Source organism: Clupea harengus, unplaced genomic scaffold (genome assembly GCF_900700415.2).
Source record: "Clupea harengus unplaced genomic scaffold, Ch_v2.0.2, whole genome shotgun sequence".
In the NCBI taxonomy this organism is placed as follows: Eukaryota; Metazoa; Chordata; class Actinopteri; order Clupeiformes; family Clupeidae; genus Clupea; species Clupea harengus.
In genome coordinates, this window is record NW_024880494.1 from 1 (window position 1) to 23,204 (window position 23,204).

The 23,204-nt window shown below is 40.9% G+C and overlaps 1 protein-coding gene across 1 annotated transcript; it reads left to right on the forward strand.

Annotated features, from left to right (window-relative positions):
* Nucleotides 1–8,749: 8,749 nt before the first annotated feature.
* Nucleotides 8,750–22,999, forward strand: LOC122132267 (scavenger receptor cysteine-rich domain-containing group B protein-like). Its single transcript, XM_042707102.1, has 8 exons — nucleotides 8,750–8,803; nucleotides 9,137–9,169; nucleotides 9,871–10,223; nucleotides 13,334–14,012; nucleotides 14,264–14,608; nucleotides 17,237–17,557; nucleotides 19,653–19,973; nucleotides 22,605–22,999. The coding sequence occupies exons 1-8, from the start codon at nucleotides 8,752–8,754 to the stop codon at nucleotides 22,982–22,984; spliced, it is 2,484 nt and encodes an 827-aa protein (XP_042563036.1). The 5' UTR covers nucleotides 8,750–8,751; the 3' UTR covers nucleotides 22,985–22,999.
* Nucleotides 23,000–23,204: the final 205 nt, after the last annotated feature.

Sequence of the window (23,204 nt, forward strand, 5' to 3'; positions counted from 1 at the left end):
TTTGGAGGAAGGTGCATCAAAATATGCAAAAATCTCTGATTTATTTGGGAAACCACCGACTGTTGACAGTGATAAGAAGGTAAGTTGTTGACTTGGTCAATGTTAGCTTGCTTTTCACAGATGAGGTAACGTTCCCTACAAGCTAGCCTAGCTAACGTTAGGTAGATAAATGTCCAAAATTGAGACCGTTATGATCTGGTAAAATAAGCAAGCTGGCGCTGTTGTCATCATCGAGATTATTTATTTAACATGTTAGCCGTAGTTACTTGCTTACAATCGATGAGCAAGCTATCCATGGTGGTAGTTGTAAAGAGGGAAATCTTATAATTTCTAATAACTTAAGTTAACCAGCTAGCTTGTTATGCTAAAATCACCGTGTTACACACAACACGTACATTATAAACAATGTTAATATGTTATCTAGATTGATGATTCTGCTGTTAGAAGCAGCAGCCAGGGGCCAGAGCCAAGATAAGACCCAGGGTACAATGTACACCTAAGTTACACTATTTTTGTATATTAAAGTGTATTTCAATTCAGCACATGTTTTTTAAGTATATTTATCTAATACACTTTGAGTGTACTAACCAATAGTGTAGGCTGAAGATGACAGTGACTTTGACAGATTTCTTAAGGCTTTGTAGTTATACCGTACGTACAGTATAACCATCTGATACTAGCCCAGAGTTAAGCATATTCATCTAGCAAACTATACCTACCTTGGAGTGTTACAATAGCCAGTATCATTTTATTCCATGTGTCCATCCAGGCAAATTGGTGGATCCAAATGTTATTAAAAAACAAACATATATGATGTAATTGCTTTGTAATCATCCAAAATAATGTTAGGTGCATCGAGTGGGCAGCGCGACGTGTACTGACTGGACAGCGCGCTGTGTACTGACTGGGCCGCGCGCCGGGTATTGAGTGGGCCGGTCTGACAGTAACTCCCGGGCCACTTTTATCCCCCAGTCCGCCCCTGCCCTACAGCAAACCCTTCCCGCAAAACTAGCTCTTCTAATTAGCTCAGTTGGAACACAATGTTCCTGGCTCTAGTTTGAAAATGTAATTGACTCAAAACAAGTGCAGAGGAACTGGAAGCACAGGAGGACTTAAACCTCTGTCAAGTCCATCTCTGGTTTGTTTGGGGGGAGAACACTGGGTAGTAACCACAGGTCTCCAATCTCCCTAACAGAGACCACTGCAGATGTGGTGATTAACTCTCACCCTATGTTTGTTCACTGAGGCCAAGAACCAGAGGAGCTAGCAATCATCTGGACTCAATGCTATCAGTTTCCAATCACTGTTGTTTTTTAGCTATGCACATTCCTTGTTACTGCTACTAAATAAAAATGATGGATTGGTTTTTTATTTGTTTTGTATTTTTTTTTTCAGTTAATTTGTATCCCTCTCTGTCACTGTTTCACATATGGGTTCTCAATCAATAAGCAACTCATTTTGATGTTTTTACAGTAATGTTAGCTAAATTAAATATTAGCACAGGTGTGAATATTCATCAGAGAAAGCTAGATTACAAAAAGATTTTCTGCAGAATGCTCAGTATCACACAGAGCAAGCAGTCTGTGAGAGTCCGATTAATTCTCTCATAGGCAGATTAATTCTCTCACTCCCGGTCACTCTTCTTTCATTTCTTCTTTCAATTACTCTGTCCAGCAATTCCTTCTTTTTTCTACTTTTTTTGTCAGCCTTCTTTGACTTTACAGTCCTCTATCCTCCCTCACACTCCATCTCTCTGCTTCACTCCATTTTCCCTCTTCACTCTCTCTTTACTGTCTTTATCCATAGCCACTCTTGTTCACTCTTCTTTTGTTTCTTCTTTCACTCTTGTTCACTCTTCTTCCTTTCTTAACTATTGCATTTCAGGCACTGGTATTTCCTTCAGGAAATACATATTCTAGTTATTCTCTTTACCGATTTTCTGCACTTAATTCAGCTTGAACCGCTTAACTTAGAAACTTTGTTCAACCTTTGGCACGTAGGTCTTGTAAAGGAAACTTATTTTTCACTTTTCTAAACTTTATACTTTTTAAGATATTAAAGAAAAACGAATACAATTTCTCCCATTGACTTACATTGGGCCATTATGACATCATAATAGGGTCTTTAAACTGGTTTGCACCTGTGCTTCACTGACACCTGCGCCAATTCCAAGGAGCCTCTTCTCTCTGTCCCTCTCAATTCGCTTTATGCGGAACGCCCAACGTTCGAACTGGAAAACAGTTCTAAACAGAGCTAATCATTTCCGCTTCTCACTTCCGTACACAGGTTGACAGCAGCGGTAGGTTATCTCCTCTAACTTCTAAGTGTCGCTTATTATAATATTTTTTTAAATTTCTGGTCAAACTTTAGAGCATTTGTTTTAATTAAAATGTCACGAATGGTAAAATATCAAAAACGGGAACATCTAAACAACAGCTTTTGCTGTGTGCCGAGCTGCTCTGTGTCGGAGAGATTTAACTATCGTAAGTTTCCACCAGTTTCCGAAGGATGAGACAGTCACGGCGATATGGGTCCGAAACATTAGGCGTGATCATTTCGTTATAAGGAGACAACCAGCTTTTTGCAGTAGCTTAGCCTGCCTTCTATCAAATTACAAGAACAAGCCACTGGTCAAGGCTTGGGCCAAATAGATTATCTACCATTTACCATTGTACATATTGTAAATACATTAGTACATGAAGTATAATTGAAACATGTTTGCAGAAAATAATTTTAATTTTGTCAAATAAATGTTGTGCCAGGTATCTAACGTCTGTTAGAAGGCAGGTACTTGGGCATATAAATATTGGAAAAAAACCTGTCTGCCTTTTCTCTTATCACTTTTGTCACCTCTGGGTCAACTATGATTCGTTGAACTAGCATGTCTTCTTGGGCACAAATTACAAAGTCACACCATGTCATTCCTGTTAGCATAAGTTGCCCCTGTATCTGCCAGTAATAGATTTTGCTGTACTCTTGGGCTGCTGTAAACTCCATATCTGCACCTGTTTGAGTAAAAGATGTTTCTAAATTTGAGTTGAATGACCGCAATAGTGATCATAATGAAAATTATTGCAATTAGGAAATTAATGTCATTGCAAGGTAATAGTTAATTTAATTTAGAAAATTAATTTAATTTAATTTAGAAATGGACAGTTTCTGTGCTGAACCATCTCCCCTCACAAAGCACACCTCTCTAAAGTGGGAGGAGATTATTCTAGGCCTGCGCAGCTGATGCCACTCTGAACTTCCAGAATGTATGAAACAAAGTGGTAAAGTTAATATCCTACTGTGACAAGTAGGTTACAATTATAAAAGTAAAATATGTTGTATGCATAGTCTGCTGGCTTCAGTAACTGCAATGTGTGGAAAAAGCAACCATTTTTCACTCTCAGTGCTAGTTTTCAGAAAAGTTTCTACTCTCGTGGCATCCAATACAGTGATATTGTTACGAATCATAACCTGCTGTGTCCCAGCTAATGTTTACGTGTATGACCTCAGTGACTGCAGTACAGTACCTCACCTGATTCCTCCTTCCATGCGCCTGTTTAGCCCGGGTCTTGTAATTATCATGCTGTTTACGGGCCCGGGTTTCACTCCCTTATTGAAGTAAAGAGAATTAACTGAGTCTCCACTACATTACGCTGCACCTTTAATGCGTCTGACCTTAGATCACTATACTTTCTTTTAGCAATTAATAATTTTTTTGCTGCCTAACTCTTACATACCGATACAGTACATTTGCCTCAACCCTTACTGCAGTTCTGGGCTTGTGCCATTGTTGTTCGGTTTCGGTGCATGCATGAAAAGGGGGGACAACCTGGATATTGAGTAGTGAGCTGTTTGAAAGAGCAGTGCAACAGTGTGATTACACACTGCTGTGCCCCAGGGGCCCATGAGCTCTGGGGGCCCCTAGGCCAGAGCCTCTGTGTGAAGTCGCTGTTATGTATCTCTTATTTGTGGTTGAAAAAGGTGTATTTTATTAATTTGCTAATGGTTTTAATTGAGTGTACCTGTGCTGTGTTAGAAAAAGCTAGTTTAATGCGACAGGGATCAAGCATGACTTTTTTGGGACTACTGGAGATACCTTATGCTATACTATATGCCCTCAAAATGGCAAACCTGTCTCTGTCATGGTTTTCATCATTTTTAGGGGGAAATCATCAGTAGCAATCTATAACAAAATTATATGCTTATCGTACATACACTATAGAAACTATTAAAAAACCGATTCAATTAAATGAATAATTTCTTATTTTCTTTGTTATTTTTGTCGTATACAGATATGCAATGATGATTGCTGGGTAATATGTATCTTGTTGTCCAATGTCAAGTCTCTATTTGATCATATGATGAGACGATACGATATAGCTAGTTTAGGCGCAGAATCTGAAAGTCAAGACCTACAAGCAGGCACAGTAGGCTACACCTGCCGAACGACGCTTTTCAAACATAAAAGTGGTGATGCATGATTTGATTTTTCAATGGACAGGATAGCCAGCCCATTCAGCCTTCAACATGTCCAGGCCCAGGGGCCCGTGGTTTCTTAATCCGTCCATGATCACGAAGCACTATCTGTGTAGAATACACAAAGAGACATTTGGACAGTTGGCAGAACAGATACCACTGAATTAAGACTTCCTACAAGTATACTACAATTAACATATATTACACAGTATAACAATACCCAAACCCATCCCTGAACCTTAGCCTACTCTCAAGCTGTGTGGTTTTTCATTCTTCTGCATGGACCTGTGACAAGCTGCTCTGACACTCACAGTACCTGTCAACCTGTCTTTGTTTGACACTGGTGGAAATTTTCCCATTGACTTACATTGGGCCATTATGACATCATAATAGGGTCATTAAACTGGCTTGCACCTGTGCTTCACTGACACCTGCGCCAAGGTTCCAAGGATCCTCTTCTCTCTGTCCCTCTCCATTCAATTGTATAACTAGGAATATTAAGAGACACCTTCCATTCTCTACTTTTTTCTCTCCATCTTTCTCTCTATCCCTCTCACTCTACTTTCTCTCACACTCCATCTCTCTGCTTCACTCCATTGTCTCTCCTTTCAATATTTTCCCTCTTCCCTCTCTCTTTACTGTCTTTATCCAGAGCCTTTCTTCTTTCTTTCTTCCACTCTTCTTTCCGTTCTTCTTTCCTTCTTCCACTCTTCTTTCCTTCTTCCACTCTTCTTTCCTTTCTTCACTCTTCTTTCCTTTCTTCTTTTCTTCTTCCACTCTTCTTTCCTTCTTTCTCTTCTTTCTTTTCCTCTTTCCTTCCTCCACTCTTCTTTCCTTCTTTGCTCTTCTTTCCTTCTTTCACTTTCCTTTCCTTTCTTCTTTCCGTATATCACTCTTCTTTCTTTTCTTTCCTTCTTCCACTCTTCTTTCCTTCTTTTACTCTTCTTTCCTTCTTACACTCTTCTTTCTTTTCTTCTTCCTTTCTTAACTTTTGCATTCCATGCACTGGTATTTCCTTCAGGAAATGCATTTTCTAGTTTTATTTAATATGCAAAGTAGCGATTCAATTGTGAATGTGTGTGTGTGAATAAACTAGACTCACAAGCATTATAGTGCTGTTTTGAAGTAATCAAAATTTTGGCTTCGGTCCAAATTGGATTGCGTCTGGGTCCGGATCTGGACCGGAGTCCGCCTATTAAGTACACCTGGTTTATAGTCAATAAACCAGGTGTACTTAATAGGCGGACTCCGGTCCAGATCAAAAGCATTATTTTATTTGGAATGGTTGCCTCATGTTCTTTGTTTAAAGGTGTGCAATCAGCACACCTTTAAACAAAGAACATGAGGCAACCATTCCAAATAAAAGAATCCTGCTTTTGAATGCCTCCATCCTTGAAGGCTCTACTGAGTCAACATGCTCACGTCTCCACAGGCTCTTTGTCAGCTGACAGATTGTTGTTCCTAGGCTTCTTATTACAGTGCATGGAATGCCCTGTATTGTTATTCCTAGGCTTCTTATTACAGTGCATGAAATGCCCTTTATTACACGGCTCTTCAGAATGTTCCAAAAAGTTCCGTTGATTTGAATGGGACATCCCAACGTTCGCAGGTGAATTATCTCTTAATATTCACCGCTGCGAAAAGATATTGACCGCTGTCATTGGCAATGGGTTTTGTGCTTCTAATTCACATCTTTCATATCATTCCACAAGTAGTCCGGTCATTTAACGTAACAGACTCATTGTAATTTGAAGTCAGCAAGTAATGGGTTGCTACGCAACACCTGAAACTTACAAAGTTCTATTTGCTTGAAGAACTATTTATTTCTTAGCTGAAATCACGAAACGGCAACTAAGTCATTAAAAAGAGGCATTTTGGAGGAATGTCTTCTATCGTTTTGGCAAGTAACCGTATAATAAGCGGGATAATGTATTGTCCGTCGGTCATTATCCAAAAATAAATCCCTTCAGGACGAAACAACAGTTCACAGTTCGCCCCGTCGGGATTTCTTTTTGGATAATGACCTCCGGACAATACATTATCCCTTACGTATTGTTATTCCTAGGCTTCTTATTCTTCTTCTTTTTATTATTACAGTGCATGAAATGCCCTGTATTGTTATTCCTTCGTTTCTTATACTTCTTCTTCTACTTATTCTTTGTACCGACTTCTGCACTTAATTCAGCTCGAACCGCTTAACTTAGAAACTCCGTTCAAACTTTGGCGCGTAGGTCTTGTAAAGGACCCTTATGCTATGTATTTTTCATTTTTCTAAACTTTATCCTTTTTAAGATATTAAAGAAAAACGAATACAAATTTTCCCATTGACTTACATTGGGCCATTATGACATCATAATAGGGTCATTAAACTGGCTTGCACCTGTGCTTCACTGACACCTGCGCCAAGGTTCCAAGGCTCCTCTTCTCTCTGTCCCTCTACATTCAACTGTATAACTAGGAAAATAAAGAGTTACCTTCCATACTCCATTTGTTTTTCTCTCCATCTTTCTATCTATCCCTCCAGTCTACTCTCTCTCTCACACTCCATCTCTCTGCTTCACTCCATTTTCTCTCCTTATTTCAGTATTTTCCCTCTTCACTCTCTTGTTACTGTCTTTATTCATAGCCACTCTTGTTCACTCTTCTTTCCTTTCTTCTTTCTTTCTTCCACTCTTATTTTTATAAAAGAAAATAAAAGAAATATGGTTTTGTGACATTTAACACAACGCCACAATGAATGACTTCAGCATACAGAGTTGTCCCACATAATGAATGGCACCTATCTTCCTGCCATCACATAGTAACAATATAAAAATAAACATGTTTCAACAATTTGATGTTTCCACAGTAATGTTAGCTAAATTACATATCAGCACAGGTGTGAACATGCATCAGAGAAAGGTAGATTTGTCACGATCGTGGCAGTCATGGCCACGATTTGGCGGCCTCTGGTGGCCAAAAGGACATTTCACAGACTTGGTGTTATTTGTGTTCACATGTGCCTTTGTTTTCTTTGTGTGCCCTCACCTGTTTCCCATTGCCTGTTCTCACCTGTTCCTTATTTGTACTTGTTAATGTAGCCACTTTATTTTTGTCAGCTGGGTATAAGTACCTGGCTTTTTGCACTTGTTCTTTTTTTCTTCTTCCAATTACTTTCTCCATCAATTCCCACTCTTTTTTCAACTTTTTTGTCAGCCCTCTCTGACTTAACAGTCCTCTATCCTCCCTTCCATTTCCTTTGCTTCCTTCATGTTACAAGTCTATATCTTCCACTTTATCCATTGATCATTCTAACATCTCCCTCCTCCCCTATGTCCATTCTCTTTCCTATTTTCAGCCATTCCCTCTCTCTGTACAACCTCCATCCACTTATTTTATTCTATCCCTCTCCAACTCCTCTTTCTCACATTCCATCTCTCTACTTCAGTCCATTTTCTCTCCTTCTTTCAAACTTTTCCCTCTTCACACTCTCTTTACTGTCTTTATCCATAGCCACTCTTGTTCACTCTTTTTTCACTCTTGTTCACTCTTCTTTCCTTTCTTCTTTCTTTCTTAACTTTTGGATTTCATGCACTGGTATTTCCTTCAGGAAATGGATATTCTAGTTTATTTATTCAATGCCATTTGCAGTGTTTGTGTAGTGCTTTTATTAATGTTAGGACATCACGATGCCTCGTAGAATCATGACTATAAATGATTACAAATATTGTCGTATTTTTTACTATTTTAATTATTTAAATCCGAGGATGTTTGAGAATTGATGTGAACACAATTACCAACAAACTCTCACAAATTCCGCCCTTAAGAACATGGGCGCGCTCCAATCTGGCCGATTTACGGCTGCTATTTAGCGTTCTTAAATTCTGTTCAAACTTAAGAATGAATCCCAGAAATTGCCACATTTACATTTAGTCATTTAGCAGACAGTGTACTGGGCTGATTGACTGAAACATGGAGCTGCCGGTAGCCCCGCCCGTTGGAAACAGCATGTGAACCAAACCACTTTGAGGAATGGGGGAGTCATTTTTTTTCAACACTTAAAAAACACATGTTTTACGTTTATAATTAGCACCGCTTGTGTTGTCGTGCTTTTATTTAATATTACTATATTATTAAAAAATATTTATTTGTGTTTACAATGATTGTTGGGGGGGACAACTTTATAGTGGGGGTCGCCCCTGTCCCCCCCGGGATCTCCGCCTATGGTCATGCCCTTGAGGTCTGAAGTTGGGCATAAAAGCCTGAAGCAGGGTGCTTGAGGACACATTCAAGCTGAGAAGAAAGATGGAGATGGGATCACTGATTCTTCTGCTCTGCAGCTCTGCTGCTTTTCAAGGTAAGCACTACAGCACTTGTTTTGGTTTAATACAGGTATTCTCTATGCTGTCTGAAGGAGGATACGTGATCATTTGCGATACAATAGAATCTATCTGCGACACAATGCAACTATTGTATGTATGAACGTAAGGTCTATGTTTTCAAAAGATAACTCAGGCTTCATATCCTTGTAAATATTCTCTCTTTTGACGCTTATGTCCTATGAAAGAAAAGATATTTTTTCATGACATTTTTTTTCAAATGTGTTTCTCACTGAACTGCCATTTGCCTTCATTGTATTTTACTTACAAGTCACTTTGGAAATAACTATAACTCTTTATTTTCTCTCCAGGTTACTGGACCACTGAAGTACCAACTGTTTCAGGTGGCAACAATTTTGTTCATGACACGATTATGTTTATTTAATTTGGTGTCACACAGATGCTTATTAAAGCTAAAAACAGAAAATATTATATAAATACTTCACTTTTACTAGGTTTGTAATTTTCTGTCTTGCAGCCGACTATGGTTCCTGTAGATACAACTGTGGCTACAACCTTAGATTAGATTACTGATACAGTACAACAACAGCAGAACCAGCTACAACAAGTATTACATAGTCCTTTCAGAGTGATCCCATAGCATAATACATCAGTACAATGGCTATATATCTGCAGTTCCACATGTTACCATTCTTCCTTATTTCTGATTCCTACCTGATTCTATATTTGAAAGGAATGCATTCAGTGAATACGCTTCTACGCATTGTAAGCTGAAAGTTAATTTTATGTTAAAATATGAAAACATTTCTCAGTGATGCCCCTAACAGTGAAACATAAACACAAAGACTGAGTTTGTCTTTTTAGATTAAATTAAAGGTAACAGTGACTTTAAGAATGGCTAAAATGCCTAAGATGAAACTTAGTTCAAGAGCCTTGTGTTCGGCCAATTGAAGCGAACATCCCAGACAAGCTGAAGCAAACAGTGTTGATTGCTCTGCCTGACAAAAAAATATGGTCATGTAATGCCTTTTTTGTGCCCCCCCCCCCTCCCCCCCCACTTTATTTCTTCACATTTTTACTGTAGCGGATATACGACTAGTTGGGGGCGACAGCTCCTGCTCTGGGAGAGTGGAGGTACAGGTCCATGGCACCTGGGGCACTGTGTGCGATGACAACTGGAACATGCCTAATGCTGAAGTGGTTTGCAGACAGATTGGCTGTGGACCAGCCCTGAGTGCTCCTTCCAGTGCTCATTTTGGACCGGGCAGTGGACAGATCTGGCTGGATGATGTCTGCTGCACTGGCCATGAGTCGTCTCTCTCTCAGTGCAGACATAATGGCCATGGCAACCATAACTGTGGCCACCATGAAGATGCTGGGGTAGTCTGTCAAGGTAAGGCTGCACATCTGTCTTTAGGGATAAAGAAGGCTCCTTTTGTAAGTGTGTGCTAAGAATAAGAAGTATGTAGGTATCTGTTAAGGGTGGGCGATATGGCCAAAATCTTCTATCACAGTATTTGTAATTTTGTGTTACGGTATATATCACGGTTTATTATACGTAGGGTGACCAGATTTGAGGTTTTTTTTTTAAAGAAGGACACTTCAGCGGTGGCGAAATGTATTTATTGGGCCTCATTCTCGAATGCAGTTAAGAAGAATTTAAGAAGGAATTGCTTCTGAACTGGATTTAGGAAAACATTTGGCATTCATGAAAGTTTTCTCATCTGGGATTTCTTGAGGAATCGCATTTAAGAAAACTCCGTGTTAGAAGTGTTAATGAATTTGTGAGAAATCTTTGGTGATTGCGTTCACATCAACTCTACAGGCATCCTTGGATTAAAATAATTATAACAATAATAATTACGAGAATATTTGTATCATTAACAATTACGTTTCACATGTATAGTCATGATTCTACGAGGCACCGTGATGTCATAAAATAAATAAAAGGACTACACCAGAATGCTGCGCTCGTCTAGTGAGCGTCGTTTGGCACTGCCGTCTGTGCAAGTACGGCAATCCAGAATTTTCATTTGTAGTTCCACGTTGGTGGAACGAACTGCCTAGCACTACCAGAGCAGGGGCGTCCCTCTCTACCTTTTAAGAAGCTTTTGAAGACCCAACTCTTCAGAGAGCACCTCCCTTCCTAACTGGCACTTTGACTAGTGCTTAACTTGCACTTACAGCAGTTACATTCCTGCACTTCGTTTTTATTTTCTATTTTGTTTTTCTATATCTTATGTAAAGTAGTATTTATTGTTACACTAGGTCTCTATTGCTCGTAGCTTGACTGTTCTCTCCCTTGTACGTCGCTTTGGACAGAAGCGTCTGCTAAATGACTAAATGTAAATGTGAATGTACACGAACACTGCAAATGTAAGTGAATAAATAAATAAGCACTAAACTCAATCACGTAGATATATAGCTATAGTGGAATAGAATGGACACATCTACATCCTGCAACGGTCCACCGTTGAAGTTAGATCTGCGTTTACTCGACGGTCCTCGCTTTCCACTTTGACATGACTCGTTTACGAGTTGCTTTCGTGTAGATTCGGTCTATTCCGACTGCACACGTCACTACGGTTGCGTGCCCTTATAAGGAGCTGGCAGGGCGTGTATGTATCCAAATTCAGGAGCACGAGAACGCGCTTTCAATTTAAGAAAACTCTTCCAGTGGAGCACAGCTCAGAACACTTCTGCTGCGTAGGAACACATTTTCAAGCGTTCATGAATTTGTCGGATGTCTTTTTCTTACGTTGTTTTTCCAAAGCCCATAAGAAACATTTCAGAAGAAACTTCAGAAAATGTTCAAGAATGAGGCCCATTGACCCTTAAGAACACTAAGGTGCAGAAACAATACTGCCTCAATAGGCTATTGGCTATTGGCCTAGGGATAAAGAAGGCTCCTTTTGTAAGTGTGTGCAAAGAATAAGAAGTATGTAGGTATCTGCAGTGTTTAATAAGGATCTATTTCTTTAAGTGTAAGCACTCCCCTATGCAGTGTTCTCCTATTGGTTTTTCGCCATGCGCATGTATACATGGAGTGCAGAACCTTAAGTAAACTAAGTGATGTTTCACGTGTGACTTTAACCTCCGAGGGAGCCTGATTATTTTATTAATAAGTAGTCGCATAGACACGACCAATTGGTGACGAGAAATCTACGAACCTAACAAGCAAATGGAGCTTAAAAGTACATGGAATGAGAAGTCGACTGGAGGGAAGGCGAGTGAAAACAAACAACAGCACTAGAGGAGTAGCAAGGCTAATGAAGGATGCGTGGGTAAACGTGAATAGCTCACAGTAAACGACGCATAAGTACACTTAAACGGTAAATATCAGACTGAAGATGGCTTATGTTGGAAAGGTAGACGAGTTCGATAGTGCTAATGAAGACTGGGAAGCGTACATGGAAAGAGTGGAATTGTATTGTGATGCCAATGATGTGGAGGAAGAGAAGAAAGTTTCCGTTCTCCTCAGTCTAATTGCAACTAACGTACAACGTACAATCTCCTTCGCAACCTAGTTAGCCCAGCCAAACCGTCCAGCAAGACATTCGATGATATTCAGAAGATTTAGCAAAACCATCTAAAGCCTAAACCTCTAGTGATGGCTGAAAGATTTAGATACCATAAAAGAAATCAAGAAAAGGATGAAAGCATTTCTGACTACATGGCCGAACTGCGCAAACTTTCACAAAATTGCGATTTCAAAGATGGACTTTCTGATGCATTAAGGGACAGACTAGTATGTGGCATGCATTGCTCAAGCACACAAAAGAGGCTACTGTCAGAAAAGGACTTGGACTTAGAAAAAGCACTGGCTATTGCAATGGAAACAGTAGCTAAGGATGCATCAGAATTAAAAAAGAAAAGCGTTGAAAATGAAATGCATAAAATGTCCATAAATAACACAAAAGAGCAGAATTGTTACAGATGTGGAAAATCCTCTCATGACGCAAATGACTGTTGGTGCAAAGACAAGACCTGCAGAAAATGCCAAAAACAAGGTTACATAGAAAGAGTGTGTAAATCAGACAAAAAGCACAGCCAAAAAGAAAAAAACTGACAAAAACAAAAGTTTCAGGCAAAAAGCAAAACACATGCACAAAGTGACAGAATATGAAAAATCTGATAATACAGATAGTGATGAAGATGACCTGTCATGCTAAGAACTGCACAACATCACAGAAACAGATAGGAAAATGATATGGATAACAACAGAGTACACAGGTTCAGCTTTGTCCGTAATCTCTGAAGCTGACTACAAAAGACTGTTTTCCAAGCTACAGCTAGAAAAGACCCCAGTGATGTTAAAAACATACACTGGTGAGAGAGTGTCTCCTAAAGGAAAACTTAAAGTGGATGTGACTTATGGTGACAAAACACACAAGTTGGAGCTCTAGGTGTTGAAAAGTGAAGGACCAGCTCTTTTTGGGCGAGAGTGGTTAAGAAAAATCCAGCTTGATTGGCATGCAATTAAAGCCCTCAACATATCTCCAAGCCTCAAGAGCCACAAGTGTAGCTCTAAACAAAGACTGTCTCAGCTCTTAGAAGAGCATGCAAAAGTGTTCGAGAAAGGCATTGGCAAGATGAAACACATTAAAGCAAAGATTGAATTGGATGACAATGCGACACTGAGATTTCACAAGGCACGTCCAGTGCCATATGCACTGCGTCCGAAAATGGATGCAGAACTTCTGAGCCTAGAGGAATGTAACATTCTCTCCAAGGTTGACTGGAGCGACTGGGCTACACCCATTGTTCCCGTGATTAAAAAAGGGAAAAGTGGAGGTGTTCGCATATGTGGCGATTTCAAGGTGACCATTAATACGGTGCTGCATACTGTACAGTATCCTCTACCACGAATCAAAGACATCTTCTCATCACTAGCTGAAGGGGAGACGTTTTCGAAAATTGACCTGTCTCAGGCCTACCTTCAGATGGAAGTAGAGGAATCGAGTAGGAAGTTGCTAACCATCAACACGCATATGGGACTGGACCAGTATAATAGGCTTGTATTTGGCGTCGCATCAGCTCCAGCCATCTGGCAAAGAGCGATGGAGCAAGTACTTCAGGATATACCAAGAACACAGTGTTATCTCGATGACATCTTGATCACAGGAAAGAATGATGAAGATCATCTCCAAAACTTCAGCATAGTGCTCAAAAGACTAAGTGACTATGGCCTAAGGGCGAAGAGAGAAAAATGCCAGTTTTTCAAGAGTGAGATATCATATTGTGGTCACATCATTGACAGATTTGGCTTACATAAATCACAAGTCAAAGTGGAAGTGGTGCTAAAAGCCCCTAGCCTGATGTTGTCATACTCATAATTCTAGTCAGAATATGAGTCTGATACTGCTCCATTGGGACATCTCAGACAACCTGAAGCAAACAGTGTTGATTGCTCTGCCTGACAAAAAAATATGGTCATGTAATACCTTCTTTGTGTCGTCGTCCCCCCCCCCCCCTCACTTTATCTCTTAACATTTTTATAGGACCGGACATAACGGATATACGACTAGTTGGGGGCGACAGCTCCTGCTCTGGGAGAGTGGAGGTACAGGTCCGTGGCACCTGGGGCACTGTGTGCGATGACATCTGGAACATGCCTAATGCTGAAGTGGTTTGCAGACAGATTGGCTGTGGACCAGCCCTGACAGCTCATTCCAGTGCTCATTTTGGACAGGGCAGTGGACAGATCTGGCTGGATGATGTCAGCTGCACTGGCCAAGAGTCGTCTCTCTCTCAGTGCTCACATATTGGCCATGGCATCCATAACTGTGGCCACCATGAAGATGCTGGGGTAGTCTGTCAAGGTAAGGCTGCACATCTGTCTTTAGGGATAAAGAAGTCTCATTTTGTAAGTGTGTGCTAAGGATAAGAAGTATGTAGGTATCTGCAGTGTTTAATAAGGATCTATTTCTTTAAGTGTAAGCACTCCCCTATGCAGTGTTCTCCTATTCGTTTTTCGCCATGCGCATGTATACATGGAGTGCAGAACCTTAAGTAAACTAAGTGATGTTTCACGTGTGACTTTAACCTCCGAGAGAGCCTGATTATTTTATTAATAAGTAGTCGCATAGACACGACCAATTGGTGACGAGAAATCTACGAACCTAACAAGCAAATGGAGCTTAAAAGTACATGGAATGAGAAGTCGACTGGAGGGAAGGCGAGTGAAAACAAACAACAGCACTAGAGGAGTAGCAAGGCTAATGAAGGATGCGTGAGTAAACGTGAATAGCTCACAGTAAACGACGCATAAGTACACTTAAACGGTAAATATCAGACTGAAGATGGCTTACGTTGGAAAGGTAGACGAGTTCGATAGTGCTAATGAAGACTGGGAAGCGTACATGGAAAGAGTGGAATTGTATTGTGATGCCAATGATGTGGAGGAAGAGAAGAAAGTTTCCGTTCTCCTCAGTCTAATTGCAACTAACGTACAACGTACAATCTCCTTCGCAACCTAGTTAGCCCAGCCAAACCGTCCAGCAAGACATTCGATGATATTCAGAAGATTTAGCAAAACCATCTAAAGCCTAAACCTCTAGTGATGGCTGAAAGATTTAGATACCATAAAAGAAATCAAGAAAAGGATGAAAGCATTTCTGACTACATGGCCGAACTGCGCAAACTTTCACAAAATTGCGATTTCAAAGATGGACTTTCTGATGCATTAAGGGACAGACTAGTATGTGGCATGCATTGCTCAAGCACACAAAATAGGCTACTGTCAGAAAAGGACTTGGACTTAGAAAAAGCACTGGCTATTGCAATGGAAACAGTAGCTAAGGATGCATCAGAATTACAAAAGAAAAGCGTTGAAAATGAAATGCATAAAATGTCCATAAATAACACAAAAGAGCAGAATTGTTACAGATGTGGAAAATCCTCTCATGACGCAAATGACTGTTGGTGCAAAGACAAGACCTGCAGAAAATGCCAAAAACAAGGTTACATAGAAAGAGTGTGTAAATCAGACAAAAAGCACAGCCAAAAAGAAAAAAACTGACAAAAACAAAAGTTTCAGGCAAAAAGCAAAACACATGCACAAAGTGACAGAATATGAAAAATCTGATAATACAGATAGTGATGAAGATGACCTGTCATGCTAAGAACTGCACAACATCACAGAAACAGATAGGAAAATGATATGGATAACAACAGAGTACACAGGTTCAGCTTTGTCTGTAATCTCTGAAGCTGACTACAAAAGACTGTTTTCCAAGCTACAGCTAGAAAAGACCCCAGTGATGTTAAAAACATACACTGGTGAGAGAGTGTCTCCTAAAGGAAAACTTAAAGTGGATGTGACTTATGGTGACAAAACACACAAGTTGGAGCTCTATGTGTTGAAAAATGGAGGACCAGCTCTTTTTGGGCGAGAGTGGTTAAGAAAAATCCAGCTTGATTGGCATGCAATTAAAGCCCTCAACATATCTCCAAGCCTCAAGAGCCACAAGTGTAGCTCTAAACAAAGACTGTCTCAGCTCTTAGAAGAGCATGCAAAAGTGTTCGAGAAAGGCATTGGCAAGATGAAACACATTAAAGCAAAGATTGAATTGGATGACAATGCGACACTGAGATTTCACAAGGCACGTCCAGTGCCATATGCACTGCGTCCGAAAATTGATGCAGAACTTCTGAGCCTAGAGGAATGTAACATTCTCTCCAAGGTTGACTGGAGCGACTGGGCTACACCCATTGTTCCCGTGATTAAAAAAGGGAAAAGTGGAGGTGTTCGCATATGTGGCGATTTCAAGGTGACCATTAATCCGGTGCTGCGTACTGTACAGTATCCTCTACCACGAATCAAAGACATCTTCTCATCACTAGCTGAAGGGGAGACGTTTTCGAAAATTGACCTGTCTCAGGCCTACCTTCAGATGGAAGTAGAGGAATCGAGTAGGAAGTTGCTAACCATCAACACGCATATGGGACTGGACCAGTATAATAGGCTTGTATTTGGCGTCGCATCAGCTCCAGCCATCTGGCAAAGAGCGATGGAGCAAGTACTTCAGGATATACCAAGAACACAGTGTTATCTCGATGACATCTTGATCACAGGAAAGAATGATGAAGATCATCTCCAAAACTTCAGCATAGTGCTCAAAAGACTAAGTGACTATGGCCTAAGGGCGAAGAGAGAAAAATGCCAGTTTTTCAAGAGTGAGATATCATATTGTGGTCACATCATTGACACATTTGGCTTACATAAATCACAAGTCAAAGTGGAAGTGGTGCTAAAAGCCCCTAGCCTGATGTTGTCATACTCATAATTCTAGTCAGAATATGAGTCTGATACTGCTCCATTGGGACATCTCAGACAACCTGAAGCAAACAGTGTTGATTGCTCTGCCTGACAAAAAAATATGGTCATGTAATGCCTTCTTTGTGTCGTCGTCCCCCCCCCCTCACTTTATCTCTTAACATTTTTACAGGACCGAACATAACGGATATACGACTAGTTGGGGGCGACAGCTCCTGCTCTGGGAGAGTGGAGGTACAGGTCCGTGGCACCTGGGGCACTGTGTGCGATGACATCTGGAACATGCCTAATGCTGAAGTGGTTTGCAGACAGATTGGCTGTGGACCAGCCCTGACAGCTCATTCCAGTGCTCATTTTGGACAGGGCAGTGGACAGATCTGGCTGGATGATGTCAGCTGCACTGGCCATGAGTCGTCTCTCTCTCAGTGCTCACATATTGGCCATGGCATCCATAACTGTGGCCACCATGAAGATGCTGGGGTAGTCTGTCAAGGTAAGGCTGCACATCTGTCTTCAGGGATAAAGAAGTCTCATTTTGTAAGTGTGTGCTAAGGATAAGTAGTATGTAGGTATCTGCAGTGTTTAATAAGGATCTATTTCTTTAAGTGTAAGCACTCCCCTATGCAGTGTTCTCCTATTGGTTTTTCGCCATGCGCATGTATACATGGAGTGCAGAACCTTAAGTAAACTAAGTGATGTTTCACGTGTGACTTTAACCTCCGAGAGAGCCTGATTATTTTATTAATAAGTAGTCGCATAGACACGACCAATTGGTGACGAGAAATCTACGAACCTAACAAGCAAATGGAGCTTAAAAGTACATGGAATGAGAAGTCGACTGGAGGGAAGGCGAGTGAAAACAAACAACAGCACTAGAGGAGTAGCAAGGCTAATGAAGGATGCGTGGGTAAACGTGAATAGCTCACAGTAAACGACGCATAAGTACACTTAAACGGTAAATATCAGACTGAAGATGGCTTACGTTGGAAAGGTAGACGAGTTCGATAGTGCTAATGAAGACTGGGAAGCGTACATGGAAAGAGTGGAATTGTACTGTGATGCCAATGATGTGGAGGAAGAGAAGAAAGTTTCCGTTCTCCTCAGTCTAATTGCAACTAACGTACAACGTACAATCTCCTTCGCAACCTAGTTAGCCCAGCCAAACCGTCCAGCAAGACATTCGATGATATTCAGAAGATTTAGCAAAACCATCTAAAGCCTAAACCTCTAGTGATGGCTGAAAGATTTAGATTCCATAAAAGAAATCAAGAAAAGGATGAAAGCATTTCTGACTACATGGCCGAACTGCGCAAACTTTCACAAAATTGCGATTTCAAAGATGGACTTTCTGATGCATTAAGGGACAGACTAGTATGTGGCATGCATTGCTCAAGCACACAAAAGAGGCTACTGTCAGAAAAGGACTTGGACTTAGAAAAAGCACTGGCTATTGCAATGGAAACAGTAGCTAAGGATGCATCAGAATTACAAAAGAAAAGCGTTGAAAATGAAATGCATAAAATGTCCATAAATAACACAAAAGAGCAGAATTGTTACAGATGTGGAAAATCCTCTCATGACGCAAATGACTGTTGGTTCAAAGACAAGACCTGCAGAAAATGCCAAAAACAAGGTTACATAGAAAGAGTGTGTAAATCAGACAAAAAGCACAGCCAAAAAGAAAAAAACTGACAAAAACAAAGGTTTCAGGCAAAAAGCAAAACACATGCACAAAGTGACAGAATATGAAAAATCTGATAATACAGATAGTGATGAAGATGACCTGTCGTGCTAAGAACTGCACAACATCACAGAAACAGATAGGAAAATGATATGGATAACAACAGAGTACACAGGTTCAGCTTTGTCCGTAATCTCTGAAGCTGACTACAAAAGACTGTTTTCCAAGCTACAGCTAGAAAAGACCCCAGTGATGTTAAAAACATACACTGGTGAGAGAGTGTCTCCTAAAGGAAAACTTAAAGTGGATGTGACTTATGGTGACAAAACACACAAGTTGGAGCTCTATGTGTTGAAAAATGGAGGACCAGCTCTTTTTGGGCGAGAGTGGTTAAGAAAAATCCAGCTTGATTGGCATGCAATTAAAGCCCTCAACATATCTCCAAGCCTCAAGAGCCACAAGTGTAGCTCTAAACAAAGACTGTCTCAGCTCTTAGAAGAGCATACAAAAGTGTTCGAGAAAGGCATTGGCAAGATGAAACACATTAAAGCTCAAAACTTCAGCATAGTGCTCAAAAGACTAAGTGACTATGGCCTAAGGGCGAAGAGAGAAAAATGCCAGTTTTTCAAGAGTGAGATATCATATTGTGGTCACATCATTGACAGATTTGGCTTACATAAATCACAAGTCAAAGTGGAAGTGGTGCTAAAAGCCCCTAGCCTGATGTTGTCATACTCATAATTCTAGTCAGAATATGAGTCTGATACTGCTCCATTGGGACATCTCAGACAACCTGAAGCAAACAGTGTTGATTGCTCTGCCTGACAAAAAAATATGGTCATGTAATGCCTTCTTTGTGTCGTCGTCCCCCCCCCCCCCCTCACTTTATCTCTTAACATTTTTACAGGACCGAACATAACGGATATACGACTAGTTGGGGGCGACAGCTCCTGCTCTGGGAGAGTGGAGGTACAGGTCCGTGGCACCTGGGGCACTGTGTGCGATGACATCTGGAACATGCCTAATGCTGAAGTGGTTTGCAGACAGATTGGCTGTGGACCAGCCCTGACAGCTCATTCCAGTGCTCATTTTGGACAGGGCAGTGGACAGATCTGGCTGGATGATGTCAGCTGCACTGGCCATGAGTCGTCTCTCTCTCAGTGCTCACATATTGGCCATGGCATCCATAACTGTGGCCACCATGAAGATGCTGGGGTAGTCTGTCAAGGTAAGGCTGCACATCTGTCTTTAGGGATAAAGAAGTCTCATTTTGTAAGTGTGTGCTAAGGATAAGAAGTATGTAGGTATCTGCAGTGTTTAATAAGGATCTATTTCTTTAAGTGTAAGCACTCCCCTATGCAGTGTTCTCCTATTGGTTTTTCGCCATGCGCATGTATACATGGAGTGCAGAACCTTAAGTAAACTAAGTGATGTTTCACGTGTGACTTTAACCTCCGAGAGAGCCTGATTATTTTATTAATAAGTAGTCGCATAGACACGACCAATTGGTGACGAGAAATCTACGAACCTAACAAGCAAATGGAGCTTAAAAGTACATGGAATGAGAAGTCGACTGGAGGGAAGGCGAGTGAAAACAAACAACAGCACTAGAGGAGTAGCAAGGCTAATGAAGGATGCGTGGGTAAACGTGAATAGCTCACAGTAAACGACGCATAAGTACACTTAAACGGTAAATATCAGACTGAAGATGGCTTATGTTGGAAAGGTAGACGAGTTCGATAGTGCTAATGAAGACTGGGAAGCGTACATGGAAAGAGTGGAATTGTATTGTGATGCCAATGATGTGGAGGAAGAGAAGAAAGTTTCCGTTCTCCTCAGTCTAATTGCAACTAACGTACAACGTACAATCTCCTTCGCAACCTAGTTAGCCCAGCCAAACCGTCCAGCAAGACATTCGATGATATTCAGAAGATTTAGCAAAACCATCTAAAGCCTAAACCTCTAGTGATGGCTGAAAGATTTAGATACCATAAAAGAAATCAAGAAAAGGATGAAAGCATTTCTGACTACATGGCCGAACTGCGCAAACTTTCACAAAATTGCGATTTCAAAGATGGACTTTCTGATGCATTAAGGGACAGACTAGTATGTGGCATGCATTGCTCAAGCACACAAAAGAGGCTACTGTCAGAAAAGGACTTGGACTTAGAAAAAGCACTGGCTATTGCAATGGAAACAGTAGCTAAGGATGCATCAGAATTACAAAAGAAAAGCGTTGAAAATGAAATGCATAAAATGTCCATAAATAACACAAAAGAGCAGAATTGTTACATATGTGGAAAATCCTCTCATGACGCAAATGACTGTTGGTTCAAAGACAAGACCTGCAGAAAATGCCAAAAACAAGGTTACATAGAAAGAGTGTGTAAATCAGACAAAAAGCACAGCCAAAAAGAAAAAAACTGACAAAAACAAAAGTTTCAGGCAAAAAGCAAAACACATGCACAAAGTGACAGAATATGAAAAATCTGATAATACAGATAGTGATGAAGATGACCTGTCATGCTAAGAACTGCACAACATCACAGAAACAGATAGGAAAATGATATGGATAACAACAGAGTACACAGGTTCAGCTTTGTCCGTAATCTCTGAAGCTGACTACAAAAGACTGTTTTCCAAGCTACAGCTAGAAAAGACCCCAGTGATGTTAAAAACATACACTGGTGAGAGAGTGTCTCCTAAAGGAAAACTTAAAGTGGATGTGACTTATGGTGACAAAACACACAAGTTGGAGCTCTATGTGTTGAAAAATGGAGGACCAGCTCTTTTTGGGCGAGAGTGGTTAAGAAAAATCCAGCTTGATTGGCATGCAATTAAAGCCCTCAACATATCTCCAAGCCTCAAGAGCCACAAGTGTAGCTCTAAACAAAGACTGTCTCAGCTCTTAGAAGAGCATGCAAAAGTGTTCGAGAAAGGCATTGGCAAGATGAAACACATTAAAGCAAAGATTGAATTGGATGACAATGCGACACTGAGATTTCACAAGGCACGTCCAGTGCCATATGCACTGCGTCCGAAAATTGATGCAGAACTTCTGAGCCTAGAGGAATCTAACATTCTCTCCAAGGTTGACTGGAGCGACTGAGCTACACCCATTGTTCCCGTGATTAAAAAAGGGAAAAGTGGAGGTGTTCGCATATGTGGCGATTTCAAGGTGACCATTAATCCGGTGCTGCGTACTGTACAGTATCCTCTACCACGAATCAAAGACATCTTCTCATCACTAGCTGAAGGGGAGACGTTTTCGAAAATTGACCTGTCTCAGGCCTACCTTCAGATGGAAGTAGAGGAATCGAGTAGGAAGTTGCTAACCATCAACACGCATATGGGACTGGACCAGTATAATAGGCTTGTATTTGGCGTCGCATCAGCTCCAGCCATCTGGCAAAGAGCGATGGAGCAAGTACTTCAGGATATACCAAGAACACAGTGTTATCTCGATGACATCTTGATCACAGGAAAGAATGATGAAGATCATCTCCAAAACTTCAGCATAGTGCTCAAAAGACTAAGTGACTATGGCCTAAGGGCGAAGAGAGAAAAATGCCAGTTTTTCAAGAGTGAGATATCATATTGTGGTCACATCATTGACAGATTTGGCTTACATAAATCACAAGTCAAAGTGGAAGTGGTGCTAAAAGCCCCTAGCCTGATGTTGTCATACTCATAATTCTAGTCAGAATATGAGTCTGATACTGCTCCATTGGGACATCTCAGACAACCTGAAGCAAACAGTGTTGATTGCTCTGCCTGACAAAAAAATATGGTCATGTAATGCCTTCTTTGTGTCGTCGTCCCCCCCCCCCCCTCACTTTATCTCTTAACATTTTTACAGGACCGAACATAACGGATATACGACTAGTTGGGGGCGGCAGCTCCTGCTCTGGGAGAGTGGAGGTACAGGTCCGTGGCACCTGGGGCACTGTGTGCGATGACATCTGGAACATGCCTAATGCTGAAGTGGTTTGCAGACAGATTGGCTGTGGACCAGCCCTGACAGCTCATTCCAGTGCTCATTTTGGACAGGGCAGTGGACAGATCTGGCTGGATGATGTCAGCTGCACTGGCCATGAGTCGTCTCTCTCTCAGTGCTCACATATTGGCCATGGCATCCATAACTGTGGCCACCATGAAGATGCTGGGGTAGTCTGTCAAGGTAAGGCTGCACATCTGTCTTTAGGGATAAAGAAGTCTCATTTTGTAAGTGTGTGCTAAGGATAAGTAGTATGTAGGTATCTGCAGTGTTTAATAAGGATCTATTTCTTTAAGTGTAAGCACTCCCCTATGCAGTGTTCTCCTATTGGTTTTTCGCCATGCGCATGTATACATGGAGTGCAGAACCTTAAGTAAACTAAGTGATGTTTCACGTGTGACTTTAACCTCCGAGGGAGCCTGATTATTTTATTAATAAGTAGTCGCATAGACACGACCAATT

Bases quoted from the DNA above. Each gene is read 5' to 3' on its own strand.
- LOC122132267 (XM_042707102.1), top strand. From the start codon at position 8,752: ATGGAGATGGGATCACTGATTCTTCTGCTCTGCAGCTCTGCTGCTTTT. The intron at 14,609-17,236 runs GTAAGGCTGCAC...ACATTTTTACAG, and splicing joins TGCTGGGGTAGTCTGTCAAG to GACCGAACATAACGGATATA. The intron at 17,558-19,652 runs GTAAGGCTGCAC...ACATTTTTACAG, and splicing joins TGCTGGGGTAGTCTGTCAAG to GACCGAACATAACGGATATA.